Source organism: Mchenga conophoros, linkage group LG22 (genome assembly GCF_057382185.1).
Source record: "Mchenga conophoros isolate Kocher_MC1m ecotype Shallow Benthic linkage group LG22, M_conophoros_male_GT1.1, whole genome shotgun sequence".
Classification (NCBI taxonomy): Eukaryota; Metazoa; Chordata; class Actinopteri; order Cichliformes; family Cichlidae; genus Mchenga; species Mchenga conophoros.
Window position 1 is genome coordinate 20,829,886 of NC_140546.1, and position 17,440 is coordinate 20,847,325.

Genomic DNA, 17,440 nt, shown 5'->3' on the forward strand with positions numbered 1-17,440 from the left:
ACCTCATCTGAGCATCGTCCGCACGAAGAGACTGCAAACACTCCCCCAGCTGTGTGTAGGATACACTGTTGAAGAACCGGAGCGTTTTATAATCTCTTTTTTTTTTTATCGCATTCTTTCGAGATTACAAAACAAAAATCTTAAAACTTTCTTATCGGTTTGCTTTATCGTGAGCTCAATTGCGCGCGCATTCCTTTAACGTTTTAACCAAGCTGAGCTCGTGACCGTAAGCTCAGTCTGACGCCATAGTTACCGAGAACACGCTCCTATGTATCGTTTCTGTTAAGCGTAACGACACTGTTGAACTGTCCGCTGCACGCACTCTCTTCCTATGTGGGGTGGACCTCGCTGTGCGCGTGAAGTTCATTCCGAGCCTTCCGGCCGAGGCGCGCGCTTGCCTCATCCTCTCGCTCTCAGGCAGCAGCAGCGCGCGGCTCTTTCACTCCCGTGTGTCCCCTTCGAGTCTCCCACGGACAGCGCTCTCGCTTCACCCACCTCCGTCCCCGAGCGTCCCGACTCGAGGATTGTCCGGAGTGATTTCTTTTTGTCAGGTAAGTTTCTGCTCTCTGTTCCAAAGTAAATATCAGAGCGGTGTAACACATCTGGCTTACTGTGTTTGAGACTAAAAAAAACAAAAAGCGAACAAAAAAAATGAAAATAAATAAACCAAACAGGTGCTTTACTACCAAATTGTGGGGTCATTCAACAGGTGGGCTGTGCGTCCTATTTAAACTTCAGCCCTATATGTGAGTAAATTCGCTTGACTCGAGACAAAGTTCAGCTGTAACGACTTAAAAGGATGCGAGCTGAATGCCTAAATAAGTAGAATATTTTCCACTTTTCTAATGCCACAGGGCGCTGTCGTTGATTTTGAGCTTCTGGTGAAAATTGAGAAACGTCGTATCTGTTTGAAATAAAAGGAAGTTTGTCTACTTGCTATGAGAAGTTAATCAAGTGTGGGTTTACCAGTAGCTTACTTCCACTCTTCAGATGTCACAGAGGGTGATATTTAGAAATCAGACTTGCTAATAGTGCAATTTTTCTTTCTTTTTTTGCAACAGCGGAATTTACCAGAGAAATTGGTCCTCTCAAATGGATCATTTCCAGTATAAGACCTTAGTTATTGCCCTTTTAGCTTCTTCTTTTTCTTTAATAACGGCTTAATAAATCATACAGGCTCTGGATTTATGGTAAAACGTGCCTGGATAGGGTTCATCATTTAGGCCTAAACCCAGAAGAGACTGTTAAACATTCCTTCACTAAATGTGACTAATTGGCCACATGCCTACAGGAAACCACCTTGAGGAAAAGGTATAAGAGGTTTCTGTGGCTTTATCATAGCCTCATTGTTGGAGGTATATGCCTTTTTTTTCCCACCCCAATCACTGATCGGGAAGCTACAGATAGGTAACAGATTACAAATTAAAACGTTGAAATATCCGCAAGGGAGTTGGCCAGAAATCTTTTAGGGGCTGGACAGGGAGAAACAGGATTAGGCTGTCCAAGGCTGGACTTCATCACTTCCTGTTTCTTTACCAGGTCAGTTCCTGTCTTTAGCCTTGGAGCAAGGCAGGAAGGAAAGGGGCGTGGATGCGCTTTTTAGTGAGAAGTTTAGAAAAAGACATAGTCACATCGCACAGCTTTCTTAAGGACCGGAGAAGGGCCGTGACAGGTGAATACTCATACAAGATGAGGCCTGCAGCCTGATAGTCACACACCCCTGCACCCCTGCGGCGGTGTGGTCGAGTTGACAAGTTTCTGTACGTTTTCATCCATGCCGTCATCCGAGGGAGAGTCTTCATGATGAACCCAAAGGACCAGACAGTGATGCTCTATTTCTTAAGAAGCAGGCTGAAAGTGTTCAGCCTCAGTGCACGCAAACGCTCATATATGCCTCCAGCCGAGCCAGCTCGGGGCCTCTGTATCTGGAGGATATGATGACATCATGTGGAAACAGGACATCCCGATAACCGAGGCACCTTACTTTTCCACTGCTGCCTTCCAGCTCTGTCTCCCTGTGTTTAAGAGTGTGTGTGTGCTATTGTGTGTGTATGTGTGAGGGTTCAGTGACAGCTTGTTTCCCATTGTCCTATCATTCCTGCCCCACTCACACTCTGCATCCTGTGGAGTTTCCTGCCCATGGGTGAGAGAGTCAGTGGGGGGAGAGAGAGAGAGAGAGAGAGAGAAAGGTGAAGTGCAAGGAAGGTAAAGAAAGAGAGATGAGGGAGAAGAAGGGTGGAGGCAGTCTAAGATTGGTGCAGAATTGGTGTAAGAATACGAAACACCGTGTGCATGTATGTGTGTGTGTGTGTTGCTACAGTGAGTTTTCCCGCTGGGAGCAGCTTATCTACAGTCCACTGTTCAGGAAAGGGTGTGTCCTTCAGATTTTAGATGTTTGTGAGAGTGACGATGGTGGTGGAGGGTGATGTTATTGTGATTCTGTAAGAATGCAATGAATGTGGTTTTATTTGCTTCCTTTAATTGTTCCGAGTGAACACACAGCAGATCTCCATTTATCAAAAGTAAAGGTGACCGTACTCAATGAAGTGTGACTTAGTTTTTTCAGGTGCTTGCAGTTTGACTACATTATATCCACTGATTCTCAGATTAACATTCTTAACTTAATCTCGAAGAGGAGACATTTTGCACATAAAGTTTACAGAGTGCTCAGTCGTCAAAGGAGCTTGCAGTCTGTCACATTTGGTATTTATTTTGCTGCATGTATTTTTAGATGCCTACGCATCTTTGCTTTTACTCGTCTGTCACGTAGACAAAGAAAATTCAGTAGTCTGAGAAAAAAAGGCAGAGAGAAAAAAAAAAGCAAAAGTAACTTTTGGGAAAGAACTCCAACCACCATATCTGGCAAATACCATGCATTGCTCATAGCATGGCTAATCTCATCCCATCGGTGAAGCGCGGTGGTTTATTTTCAGAGGCAGGAACAGGGAAACAGAATTGAGGGAAGAGTGAACGTAGCCAAATGCATAGGGGTCAGTGGAGAAACACCATGAGACTGGGCCACACCTTTCAGCAAGGCGACGATCTGTATGTCTTACAAACTGGTGGAAATACCCCTTTTTCTTTAGTTTGTGGCATAATCACGTATGTTTGTGTAGCATGCAGGTCTGTGGAACCACAAAGACTTTGACTAGCATGAAGCTGAATGGAATATAATGGACAAGTAAGAGCATTTTATTTGATTTAAGCAAGGCCTCTTAAAATAAAATAAGAAACTCAGAAGATTTATTACACCACATTATGTTGAGAGCTGAGTATACCTGCTCAGTAGTGGCAATAAAGAATGCGAATACAGGCATCTGTCTCTGTCCTTGGTTGGTCGAGCTAAGCTCAGATCTAAACCCGCTGAACAGCTGCAGAGAAAGGTGAAGATGCCAGTTTGTGGATGCAGCTCACTCTGCTTGCAGAGGTCTCCCAGGAAGAGCCTGGAGAGACTTACCCTGAGGACTGAAAGCTGTAATTTGAATACATTTGCAAGAATTTCTAAAAAGATGCCATTGACGTCTTTTACATCGTAAAATGTCGAATGCAGGAGTATTTTTACAGTCTAGTTTCTCCCACTCTGTTTACCTGAAGGTTAGTTTAAGCTAAAACAACAAAAGCAAGACCCAGAAATGCAGGTACGCAGGTTTTGAAGTCCTATTTCCAAGATTTATGTCTCCTGTCTGAGACAATGGAGATGAATGAAATTTAATCAGCAGTGCTCACTGCAGTTAGAGCTGGCATTAAAAAGTCATCAGGGATTCCTCTTGTTGTTGTTTCTTTTAAAAAAATTTATTGTCGACCTTTTTTTTTTTTTTTTTTAATGAAATCAAGTGAAAACCGTGTGTAACGAAACTGTACCGTTCCAATGATCGAGAGGAGAAATGCGGGTGTTTGGGCGAAGTAGCACATGAAGTGAGTGAAAAGAACTCGAGGATTTTAATATATGAAACAGATATCAGTGATTAGCACATGGTGTAAAAGGCCCCGCTATTGTAGACAAACGTATCACAAACCAACACCGCGCTTCTCCCCACCAGAGGAAGTAGCTTCTCTTTCACAGAGTTTTATTATAGTGTCTTCTGTATGTTTGTCAGCTGCTATTAAAAAAATCCGCTTTGACATGCAGCACCCAGTCAGATGTTTAGTTTTGACACCTGCGTTTTTTAAAAAGAAGATGCAAAAGGAAGTGCACTTATAGGATGGTCAAATGTGATGTGCTATGTGATATCAGAGTGTGGCATTTTGTTGAGCATAAGGTGAAAGGTTTTGTGTCTGCACATATGACTGACCTACTGATAATAATCTTGACACACATCTGGTAAAAACTGCAAGCCGTTCATTTTACAGCTGTTTCTTGCGTCTGCCGTCTCATTTTTTCATTATGGTGTCAAAGAGGAACTGGATTGTTTGCTGGATCGTTACGCATGCTGGTGTTTAGCGCACTCTCTGCTTTTTTTTACACAAGTCACGACATATATGCAGGGTATCAGTTTGACTCTGCAACCCCCACCTCACCACTCATTGCCAATACCACCAAACACCCACACTCATAGTCTGCTCTAGTACCTTCATCTACCTAATGGTAGACTGAAACCAAAACCCTGAATGTTATCACAAGGCAAAAACAAAAAAAAACAAAAAGGAGGAGGAAATACACTCGCATATGGGTTTGTGTTTAAATCTGTATCTTGACTGTGTCACTTACTGGTATGTAGGAGCACACTTGCGTGCCTTGCACCTCACTCTAGGCTGTGCTTTGTGCCGTGTGACCTCCACAAGTGTGTGCATGTGTTCTTTTTTTGTTTTTGTTTTTTAAATTAAGGTGTAAAGATGTACGGTCCTGTTAATAATCAGATGTTATTCTATGTGCAGAGAAAATGGCGGATGAGAGAGTGATTATCTAGTTGAGAACAATGGGTTTTGCAGCCGCCCTGCAAACACTTCCAGAATGTGAAAACCTATCTGTTACTGTATCAGTTCAACCTGTGGTCATCTGTCAGTCTTAGACATGCAGAAGAAGATGAGGTGAGGGAGAGGGCGAAATGGAGATAAAGATGAAAGGGAGAAGGGTCCTTTTGCATCCTCTGCCACTTCTACTTTCTGTGGACTGTCACAAAGAAAGGAGAAGCTGAAGGGAGGGTGAAGGGAATAAGAATGAACGACTGCTGTCGGAGGGGTGTGGGCATGGAGTAGACAACAGCAGCAACACAGAGGAAAGTCTGGGTGTGTGCACTGGGGGTGGGTGGGTGTTTGTGTGTGTGTGTGTGTGTGTGTGTGTGTGTGGACTCTGTCCTCAGTTTCCAGGAAAAGGGGGGAGCGATCACAGGGGTGGACAGGAAACTCAAACAGGGCTAACTTCCTGCAGCTCTCATGATGGCCAGCCTGATAGTGAATAAGTGTTTGTGTGTGTGTGCAGGATTGTGCACACATAGAGGCTTTGCGCGCTTTCGCTTTGAGCGCGGTCGTCTCGATGTAGGTTAGAACAGCTTTTGCTGCTTTAAAGATGGAGAGGTTTGCTGGGACAAACTTGACGCTGCTCACTTGGACCTCTGGTGTGTTTTCTGTAATGAAAGTAAATCACCTTTTTTTTGCTGCTGATGCTGCTATAACTTGTATTGTTCTCCCTTTGTGTGACTTCCCCCACATTCCTCAGTAGGTGGGGTGGCTGGAGCCTGGAGCTTTTTTCTTCAAAGGTTGCCAGTTTGTATCCCGTGGCCATTGTGTACACAGTTATCAGTCTGATAGCTACACCTAGCTGAAACTAATGAAGAGGTCTACAACCGCTCTCAGAGAAAACTAGTTGATGTGAATTATTTCATAGTCTTTTGAAGGCAACTTTGGGCACCACTGTTTAATCTTTTGACCACCGCATAATAACCAAGAAGGGTAAAACAAACAAAAAATTGCCATCTGAAGGGACTTTGCATTATATGACACTACAAAGATAAAACTCTCTTATTAGTGCGCTTTTATTGAGAACAGGGAGAAAAAACTATGACCAGGATGTGTGATGGTGACCATTTTCTTCTAGTTGACTTGTAAAGAGAAAACAAGAACATGAAAAGCCCGACTGTTTGCTTTATGACATACAGTCCAAAAGCTAAAGCTGTCCAGCTCAGTGTAAATTAAATGGTTCCTACAAAACACTTTTCTGCTCCACACAACACGTCTCACTCACACACAGTCTTACAAGCACGTTTTCCTGCGCGCTTTCTATCTAATATTCACATCAGGAGAAACTCAAAGTTGAGTACCAGCAGACTAGAACAGCCAAGGATGGAACCACCAACCCTCTCTGATTAGGAGGTGACTTGTCCTACGTCCTGAGCCGCCACCCCAAAAGGAAACTGAATCTGGGACAGTTTTTCTGTCTTCTTTTAGTTATTTTGTGGCATTTAATGTGTTCTTTGTTCATTGACCTCCGCTACCTCTTTAATTCGGCAGAGGTTTCATATTTGGAAAAAATGACGACCTCTCGATAATCTCTGCTTACTCTCTAAAAAGGGAATAAGCATATTTCCCAACTTTTGAACCAAGCTAAGCAAAACTAATAAACTGCTGAGTGGTTCATTTAGGTTTTCCTAAAGAAATGATGTTGGAAACAACCTAATTTTTCACGTTTACATTCCTTTCTATGATGGTTTTTGCTTTGGCAACGCCTGACAGTTAGCTGGAAACTGGAAGTCAAGGTTGCGTACATTCGTGCTAATCAACACAAAGGCATTTCGCACTGTTACAGACGGTCACTTTGTGTCAGTTACTCTGCTGTAATCCTGACATTTATGGGCTTATTTCATCACATGCTCGAACAGAGAAAGCAGGCGTGTTAATGCGCATGCAAACACTCACACTCACAGCTGTTGACCAGAGAGAATGGCTGAATACCCTCTCTCGAAACAAGCAAAAAGGGAAGTGGCTAACCTCACATCTCTCACTGTCTATCCTTATCTCGAGCTGTCTCTGACTCTTCTTTCTCTAACCTCTCTGCCTCCTCACTTCTGCCTTCACACATCTCTTTATTCATGCTTTACCGCTCTCGAGGCTTTCGCTCACATTCTCCCCCACCTTTTCTGCCACTCATCCTCCCTTTGCCCCGCTCTCTCATTCCAGCCCTTGTCACTCACCTTTTCCCTCTTTTTTTTTTTCCAGCTGCGATGGTGATTGACAGATGATCTGACAGAGGAAGACATCAGGTGAGAATAAGTTAACTTCTCCTTCCCGCCCTACCTCCACCCCTTTTTCGCTTTCTTCCTCCTCTTCCTTGTTCAGGGAAGTTAAGTTTTATATTAAAATTTTTTACTTCTCTCTTTACAGTTCTCCATATTTTTTTTAACCCCCTGTATGCTGATTTGTGTTGGTTTCACTTTCTACTGATTTGTGTTTGAAGTCTTAGCTTGTATAAAAAGATTGTGGAAATTATGTAGGCGGACTTAAATGTGGTCTGTCTCTTTGAGGGCTTTTCAACGTATCGCTGGTATTAGAGATTGGTGAAAGTTTAAACAGGATTTGTGTGCAAAATCGTCACAGACGCGCGTATCTACCCGACATGCACTGACAGCCGTGTAATGCAACAAGAAAGTAGATGCTCGTGGTACGCGTCATATGTCAATATGGCGTTGCTAGCTTCAACGTTATCATCGTTATTAGCGCTGCCTGCAGTGCATGCATCAGCGTAAACAAGATGGTGCTATGAAGTCAAATAGTGTAAAGTGTTAAGTAGTGCAAAGGCAGTAAATATAACACCAGGTTTTTCCCTTTTTAATATGGCGTCATCGTAACGAGGTCAGAACAAGCATTTTGAGTGTAAGAGCATGTAGAGGTGCATGAGTAGACGACTCTGAAGGGGAGATGAGCCACATTTTAAATCGAGTAGAGTTTTTGCTTTTTATGGGCACTATTTGGGAAATTTAGGATCGCACCTCTTGGGTTTGCTTGCTTAAACAGTATAAGCTGTCTCGATGCATGCCCAGTCATCTATGTAAAGCAAATCCAAGAAAGTTGATTCTGTTCATCTAGATGTGGCATTTTCAGTGGGATAAAAATGTTTCGGCACTCATTCAGGTGGCTTTATAATCTGCTGTATCTGAATTTTTTTTTATTCCATAAAAATCAGCATCCATTAACAGGCAAGCTTTAGCAAACTTTACCAACAACAAAAAAAGCAAAATGTTGAGTATTCTGAGGGGATCAAACACTTTGGCCATGAAAACCACAGTTAAGGTCCCAGTCCTCCTAAAGGCAGCGAGAGTCTGCAATGCCCACTTCCCAGGACATCTGCCCTCAAAACGCAAAAAACTCTGGTCTAGCCTTAGCAAACCTTTTCTCTTGCACATATTCACAAGAATGCAAGAATTTTTTTTAAAAGAAATGAAAAATAATGAAAAGAAAAAAGAAGATTTTGACTTCTCACATTAAAAAAAAGTTGTGTCTTGTTACTGTAACGCTGCTTTGCTGCGTTGCTTTCACAGACGCCGTCTCCGTGCTGGTTATCATGGGGTGTGCCTGTTGCAAGCAGAAGAAGTCTGCCAAAGAAGCAGCAGACATAGCAGATCTGTCTCCTAGCAACGCAGGTGGGAGCTCCGTGGCCTTGAATCAGGGCCGATACTGTCCTGACCCGACTCAGACCATCCCGGACTTCAACAAGGGCTTCTTGTCCAACAGCGCATTCCCCAACACCAAAATCAACCAGCGGTCAGGAGCCATAACAGGTAGAGCTGAGCCTGTGTGTGTTTGTTTGTGAGAAAGATGAATTTACAGTCCCTCTAAACAATTAACATCGTATTATCCCTCCTGCTGTTTTTCAGTCTATGTCTCCACTGACATATTCAAAAGACCTTGACGATACCGTCCAATCATTCTCTTTCTTGTTTGAACACATGTGCAGGTGGTGGAGTAACTCTCTTTATAGCGCTGTACGACTATGACGCCCGCACTGAGGACGACCTCACTTTCCAAAAAGGAGAAAAATTCCAAATTATTAACAACACGTGAGTATACTTTTTTTTTTTTTTTTTACACATTGCTTTAATGAAAAACAAAGCGGAAAAAACCCCACATAAATATATCTCCATCATTAAGAAACACGACAATCTGTGTCAGGAGCTCATGAAACAATGTTAATGTGATCTGTGTTAAAGGCGTTAAATTAAATCACTAAGGACTTCTGAGAGGTAATTAATTTTGTTTGCATACATTAAATACCACAGGCTGCAATTAAATACCACCCATTAACACCGTGAACTGCCAGAGGTCTCAGCTGCTGCTGGCAATGCTGACAATCTTTTGTTCTTGAAAAAAAAACAAAACCCTTTGCCCTGCTCAGAAATCCCGAATCCCATTTATATGATGATTTACATTCAGACGGGAGTTTTTGGGGTTTCTTTTACCTAAGTTCACACCTAAGCTGCTAATCTTCTTTCCGATCTATGCTTTTAGTTTTGCTTTTAGTTACATGAAGATCATTTGGTTTGCTAAAAAAGGCTAATTTATCTTCCCTCAAGAGGTTATTTGCATTTTTCACTTCATCAAACATAACCACAGCTGCTCCCAGCAGGCATTCACTACAACTCAAAAGTTTGGGGTAATTTAGAATCGTACATTTTTTTTCAAAAGTAACATTGATGAAAAATGTTTTAAATGACAATAAATGATTAATAGAGTCACTATTCATAAATTAATATCTGTTTTTGAACCTACTTCGCCACCACTTCTGTGTTCAAGTGTTTGTGCTTGTGTTAAAAAGCCTGTTTCGGTACTTTTAGCACAGCCCAAAATAACTAGAAAAGCTAATCCGCTTCAGCGGTCGTGTGTTTGATTAGTATCACAAAGGGAAGTTTCTTTCTGACACATTTCTGTATTGTTGATCTAAGAGGAAAAAAATCAATGATGTGTAACACACTGCTTCCTTTCAAAGAACAGGGCAAACTACCTTTGACCAGAGTGTTAACAAATGAAAGAAATGTGAGACTGCAGCGCATAACTGAACAAGAAGTAAAGTACGTCAGGGTCTCTAGTTTGAGAAAACGATGCCTCGTATGATCTTGGCTGGCAATATTATTACACAGTACCTGTAAGAGCCATATTGTGGTGTTTTGTAGAGGCAGTCGTACACACTGGGTTATAAAAAACTTGAATTTTTGGTGTTTCCTGCTTGGAATCACCTTTGTTTCTCAGCATTGCACTCTGAGAGAGGGTTTTTTTAAGGGTTATATATACATATGGCAACTGAATTGAACCCACAAAGGTCGCTGTTTTAGACACTTAGCTACCGGGGTTATATAGGTTTTTTCACCAGCACAACATAATTAGAATGAAGGTTTCTGTAGTGGCTTTCTTATTAACTGCCATTTATTTCTGTTTATTTTCATGTTATTTTGCATAAAAGCTACAGATCTTTCTTTCAAAAACAGTGACATTGCTCAGTAACCGAAAACCTTTGAGCACTGGTGTTTTGCAAACGATGAATTTTACATGTGCGTGTGTGTCTTTTGTAGAGAGGGCGACTGGTGGGAAGCTCGCTCTCTGGACACCGGCAACTCTGGTTACATCCCCTCCAACTACGTAGCTCCAGTGGACTCCATACAAGCCGAGGAGTGAGTTCACAAGCAGTAGCACATGCCCTGTTTGAAGCGAGCGATTATGCTGTGTGATTGACATGTAGTCTGAAGGCAGAGATCAAGCGAGGGTTTGCCATTTTCTGTGGGTGACCTGTGTGATGTTGTCGTGGTGACAGGTGGTATTTTGGGAAGATGGGAAGGAAGGATGCGGAGAGACAGCTGCTGGGTCACGGCAACCCAAGGGGAACTTTCCTCATACGAGAGAGCGAGACCACCAAGGGTGAGATGGCTACACACACACACACACACACACACACACACTCACTCACTCACTCACTCACTCACTCACTCACACACACACACACAGATCTGAATCCTCTCCCTTCTCCCGCCTCTCTGCAGGTGCTTACTCTCTTTCCATCCGTGACTGGGACGACAACAAGGGAGACCACGTGAAGCATTACAAGATTCGTAAGCTAGACAATGGCGGCTACTACATCACCACCAGATCACAGTTTGATACCGTGCAGCAGTTGGTCGTGCACTACCAAGGTAACAGAAATGCAGGAAATGTGCACTCCTTTCTGCCTTTCCTTCGGAGTGTGAAAGCATTCTTTTGCTTTTGCCTCTTCGGCTTTAAACCTGCATCAGCAACATTTACAATCTCATTCTGTTCTGTGCCACTCAAATGCTCATAATTAGAGCATTTGAGTGGCACAGAAAGTAGGTGCAGTAACCAAAGTACTGCACACGTGCAGCACTGTGGTGCCTCCATTTTTTTGCGGCTTACGTTGCTTTACTCTGCAGATTCGTGTTTTGAATAAAAATTAATGATGGATATTAAGCTTTTAATATGATTGTTTTACCAACTTCCTTATCAAGTTATCAAACTGAGGTAAACCTCAACAGCCGCAACATTAAAATGGAGTTTACACTTTGGCGTTTCATAAAAATGACGTACTATGTTTAAAATACATTTTGATATGCCTCACAGTTAGGAAACTTGTAATGATGTGTTTGTGAGACATGGTTAATCATATTTACTTTGTTAAATGTATCTGAGTGCTTTAACCACTGATCACTGCAGACTTTTTAACCTTTTATTTAGAGTTTGTGTAACAAGAAAGGCTCACACCCTGTACTTCCTCTGTCAGTATAAATCTGCCCCCTAGTGGCTGCTACTGAATTTTTTTTTTGCAGTTTGTGATAATCAGAAGCCACCTGACAGTTTTATCAGCATAACTCAAGTGTCCCTGTTTTGCCTTTTTGTATCTACACATGCTGCTGCTGTTCAGAGTGTCTGTTTATGTCTGTTGTGCTGAATTTCTCCTTGCGCCTTTAGTTTTCGGTTAAGTTGTCAATTGCATAAGCGCATAAGCAACCTGTCTTGTTCTTCCTTTATCTCTGCACCTGCTGTTTTCTTTTCCTCCTGTTTCCTTTTTTTTTGCCTGCCTGTTTGTCTCTCCCTCTCGCTCTCAGAGAGAGCAGCGGGACTGTGCTGCCGTTTGATTGGCAGCTGTAAGCGGGGCATGCCTAAGCTGGCCGACTTATCAGTGAAGACCAAGGATATGTGGGAGATTCCCCGTGAATCTCTCCAGCTGATTAAGAAACTGGGCAACGGCCAGTTTGGAGAAGTCTGGATGGGTAGGGCCAAAGGGGAGGGGATGCGTGTGGGTGAGAGGAGGCGAGATAACAACAGATGCACACCAGAATGAAAACACATTAAAACTGCAGCAGTCACATATAACACGTAAGCATTTGTTGAGTTCGAAGAACATCAGTAAACATTTCTGGTGTGAGGAGCAAACACGGTAAAGCCCTGTGATCTGTGTTTCTTGCTCTCTTCCTGTATCTTCAACAAATACACCTGAGGATCAGACCACACAGACGTAGGAACGCACACATCATTGTCAGATGTAGTCTGCACCTGTTTTTACATTTTCTGAGGCAAATACTTAATAAATTTTTTCAAAAAGTGTGTTTTACATCCAGGTGTGTAAAGTTGTTCTCCTCGTCCCCTGTGACTGCATGTGCATGTTTCATCATCTCACTTCACCTCTTTGTCACCTCTCCCACCCACCCTTCTTCCTTCCATCTTTCCACCCACCACTTCACCCCCTTTTCTTCATCCATTCTTAACCCCACCCCCCCCCATCTCCACCTTCTTGCCACCTATCTCCTCCTCCTCCTCCTCTTCCTTCCTTACTTAGGCTCTAATGACGGGCTGTGTTATTACCTGACAAAGGCCTGTCCCAACTCCACCCCGCTCACCATGGGTCTCGGGCGGGACGCCTGGGAGGTACCGAGGGACACGCTGGCCCTGCAACAGAAGCTGGGGCAGGGGTGCTTTGGGGACGTGTGGATGGGTGAGACCGACGCCGCCAACCTCTGACACCCTCTAGAGGCACAGAGGGAAAGCTGTCTGTCATTGTCCTTTGTAGTGTCTGCTGCTGTCCTGTGGCAAACATTGTTGGTAGCACTCATTGTCTGCCCTGTTGATGGCCATTTATGTCAGTGTATGTGAGATAGTATGTGTATTCCAGTTGAATTACCTGGCATTGCCAAAAAGATGTTTTTGCATTTACACTTACGGAAATTTCTGTCAAATCCCAGCGTTTTGGCTTTCTGAGCCGTGCAGAGTTTCTCCCCGAGGCCCGGCCAAGCTCTGTGTCTGTCCATGTAGCTCAAGTGCTGCTGGTTTTGACGTAAGACCAGAACCTCCCCCTTCCCTCCCTCTTCATCTCTCTCACACATCATGCATGCTCTGTCATATGCATGCAAAATAGCCTGCATGTTGTGTACCTGTTGTCACACATACAGATATTTATATCAGGCAGATATCTACATCTGTATGTGTTGGTGTTTGTGTTGTCATATTTGTTGGGTACAGTGGATGTACAGTATATGCACCCTTCCCCGTGTCACACTGACATAAAGACAGGTGCATTCGTCCAGGTTCTGAGGTGTGCGCTAACACACGCTTTTCTGTATGCCAGGCATGTGGAACGGCACCACCAAGGTAGCGGTGAAGACTCTGAAGCCAGGAACCATGTCCCCCGAGGCCTTTTTGGAGGAGGCTCAGATCATGAAGAGACTCCGTCATGACAAGCTGGTGCAGCTCTACGCCGTTGTGTCTGAGGAGCCCATTTACATTATCACTGAGTTCATGAGCCAAGGTATCAGGAAAAGTAAAACCGCCACGTGTGGTTGACACACTGTAGATATGAAATGCTGCCCTTACAGCAGGTAGAAACCTCAATGAACATTTGAACGCCCCATAAATTGGACTGGCTTTTACTTCCCTAAATGAGGTGACAAACCTCTGAATTTGTCATCATAATACACCGACAGAGCAAAATAATATACAGATATTACCAGGATAAACGTATAAACAAATAACAATGGGTAGATTTCTTTAATTAAGTGCAGTAGTTCTTGGGAAATTAAAGCTGGTTCTCAGAAACTCCCTATCTAGTAATGAAATCTTTCTAGTAAATAAATAAATAAGTAGACCACACTTCCAGACCTGCACTAATAATTATTTTTAATTGGATGCCACTCTAACTTTCATCCATCTTTCAAAAGGACATTTTTCAGATATCCTGCTTGCTTGGCATCAAACAAACTACCAAGAACAAAAACCTAAGCAGTCACCAGCGAAGGCTTTCACGCCACACAATAATGAATTAGCAGAAGGGATGGTGACTTAAGGTGGCACTGTGTGAAGTGGAAGGTCAGAGTTAAGGGCCCCCCCCACCCCCTTGATTCCCCGATAAACAAAACGCAGAATCCCTACCAAAACCAGATTCTCTTTATTTTTCTGGACCGCAGCAGGTATAAGAGTCTGTTGTGATCCCACCTGTACCTCACCTGTAACTTTTTTAATTTAGGAAGTTTGCTGGACTTCTTGAAAGATGGAGAGGGGCAGAGTCTGAAGCTGCCTCAGCTGGTCGACATGGCTGCACAGGTGAGTTATAGTCAGGCACACTGGAAAAAAGAAAGAAAACAGCTTATAATCTACCACAGGTCTGAGCACCTGTCGTCTGTGTGGGTGTGCAGATTGCAGCTGGAATGGCGTACATCGAAAGGATGAACTACATCCATCGTGACCTGCGAGCAGCCAACATCCTCGTTGGAGACAACCTGGTGTGCAAGATCGCCGACTTCGGCCTGGCTAGACTCATCGAGGACAACGAGTACACAGCCAGACAAGGTAGCACGATGTCACATTAACTGCGTGCGCCTAAGAAAAAGAGCCACACTCGCACAATGCTGTGATTAACAGTTTCCTTCTGCCTCCATGTCTATATTTTTATACACAACCTATCCTAATTATATGATTATGCATCTCCACTGTGTTGCCATGGTTTCAGGGGCGAAGTTCCCCATCAAGTGGACGGCTCCAGAAGCTGCGCTATATGGACGCTTTACTATCAAGTCAGATGTCTGGAGCTTTGGCATCCTACTAACCGAACTCATCACTAAGGGACGTGTGCCATATCCAGGTACTGCTCTGTTTCTTAATTCACATGCAGCAACAGGTTTTTCCTTATCCACAGTGAAATTCCCAGGGGTTATTTTTCATCTACATTCTTAAAATTTTTTATACACTATCAACCATCTGGAAAAGCAGTCTCAAAGAAACCTAATCGCAGCGGATGAATGAAGAATATCTCTAAAGAACCTGCTAACCTCTTGTGTAAACTAACATGCAGCTTATGTGCTTCCCTGGTACTGTATGTACCACATGGAAAAACCAAACGGACAAAACATTTATATTTAAAAAAAAAAAAAAAAGAAAGAAAAAAAGAGAAACCAGAAAATTACTGCCAGTCTGGCTGTGATTACAAACCTCTTATAGAGGGCTGTCAAAAAGAATAATTTGAGACTAATTGAAGAGCACTAATGTGAGGGGATCATAAAGTTCTGTGACTCCACTCGTAAAAATTTAAAACCATTCCTGATTGAAATAACAGGTCCGTAATGCTCACTGGATGCCCATCAGTGTGCCTTTAAACTGAATTTTGCGTTGATGAAAAAGCTGAAGTTGCCGGGGGCCCACAAAGATTGTTTTGGCACGTGTCATGGTTCAAATTCAGAGGGCTATAAAAGTCCTGAAATACTGGGGTTTATACAGTTTTCCAAAATATACAGACCCCCCCAATGGACAGACCTGTTTCACTTTAAGACCATTCACATCTACTATGTAAAGAATTCCAGATGTTTATGCACCATTTATAAATTACAATACTGGAAGTGGTCAGATCTTTATTTTCTTCAGAATCCATTGGCACTTTTGTCTCTCTCTCTAACGCCAACATTCCCGCTCTCTGCATATGTCTCTTTTTAGGAATGAACAACCGTGAAGTGCTGGAGCAGGTGGAGCGGGGCTACCGGATGCCTTGTGCCCCGGGCTGCCCGACCTCGCTCCATGAACTGATGCTGCAGTGCTGGAGGCGGGAGCCTGATGAGAGGCATACCTTTGAGTACCTCCAGTCCTTCCTGGAGGATTACTTCACCGCCACAGAGCCACAGTATCAGCCCGGAGAAAACCTGTGACCGGCACACGTGTAGGGCAGGCGTGACAGCAATACACTGACGGGCACGCTGTAGTACTCATACTCATGCTCTCAGGGTATTTGACGTGCATGTACCATACAGGACACACACACGTACACACACATATAAAAGATTCATATTATTATTACTTTGTTGTAACTGTTTAAAGACAGTTTCCCCTCTTCTGTCTTTGTTCACTGCAGTCTGTTCAGGACAGATCAGTTAGGCGTGTTGAAGAGTTGGAGCTCTTCTGGTCAGGCCTTGCAGTAATGTTGCTTCACTGTGTAACCATGACAACAAGGAACTGAAAGAAGATGTAGATGGCTGTGTTGGGGTTGGGGGGGTGGGGGAGTCGAGTGGATACATGATCTGTTCAGCTGCCATATACGTTCAGGTCCTTTGATTTCTCTTTTTGAGAGGAGCTAGATTTTACTTTTCGCCTGAGATAAATATGTTGTAAGAGAAAGAACCGCAGGTGCAACAGGTGATTATCACGCATTGCTTTAAACAGTCTCCAAAAGCAGTCGAAAATGAACCTCGTGCCCCTATGTGGTCACTGAATAGATTATGTACATTGTGTACTAGGTTCTGTGTTAACTGAACAGAGATCAGTTTTTATCTCTTTCTGATAAAAAGAGCTGCTGAACTGATATCAGAGTCATGCCTGTTTCCTGCTTTCCACCCTATCGCCAATGTGTGCCTTTAAACTGGTCAAATGACTGTTTTCAAATAAGTACCTTTAAAACTGTGCTATGAAACTTTGAGGGATGGTCAGGAATGCGCTTTATTTGTCTGATATTTTGTATGGCAATTTTGTATGGATTGTCTCTTTTGTTTGTTTTAATTTAACTTGGATATATCTGTGCATCACAAAGATTTCTATATCTAGTTAACATGTATACAATTTTCATCCTTTTGGGAGGGCAGGGCAATATGGTATCCATAACAGGGGAAAAATATATCAGAGGACTGTGGAAGGATGGTGTCTGAAATGAATGTAAGCTTCATGATGAGATTCCCCTGTCATGTCGTTGTAATAAAGATCAGATATCTTTTTTTCGAACATGTCTCTGATTATGTGTGTGCTTGGACACTTACACCGTCATGTCGTCACACTATGTCTTTTTTTATATGCATATGTAAAATGACATGATTAAAAGCAAATTTCGAGTTACTGTCAAACTTCTGATTGAGTTGAAAGGCAAATTTAGTTCTTTTAACTATTTAACTTTATTAATTTGGCAACTTCTAGATTCAAATTAAAAACAAACACTACACTGAGACATTTTCCTTTCACTTTATTATGATTTTAAACACACGCC

At 42.9% G+C, this 17,440-nt stretch overlaps 1 protein-coding gene across 4 annotated transcripts; it reads left to right on the forward strand.

Moving 5' to 3' along the window:
* Positions 1-25: 25 nt before the first annotated feature.
* yrk (Yes-related kinase) lies at positions 26-16,450 on the forward strand. Of its 4 annotated transcripts, XM_085262903.1 has the most exons (14): positions 454-551; positions 7,153-7,196; positions 8,472-8,711; positions 8,888-8,990; positions 10,497-10,595; positions 10,736-10,839; positions 10,962-11,111; positions 12,039-12,203; positions 12,770-12,925; positions 13,556-13,735; positions 14,450-14,526; positions 14,619-14,772; positions 14,933-15,064; positions 15,910-16,450. In XM_085262903.1, exons 3-14 carry the CDS (start codon positions 8,495-8,497, stop codon positions 16,116-16,118), a joined length of 1,746 nt encoding a protein of 581 aa, XP_085119029.1. In that variant the 5' UTR covers positions 454-551; positions 7,153-7,196; positions 8,472-8,494; the 3' UTR covers positions 16,119-16,450. The 4 variants fall into 4 exon arrangements, with proteins under 4 accessions (XP_085119028.1, XP_085119029.1, XP_085119026.1 ...); XM_085262900.1 differs by lacking the exon at positions 12,770-12,925; XM_085262901.1 differs by lacking the exon at positions 12,039-12,203.
* Positions 16,451-17,440: the final 990 nt, after the last annotated feature.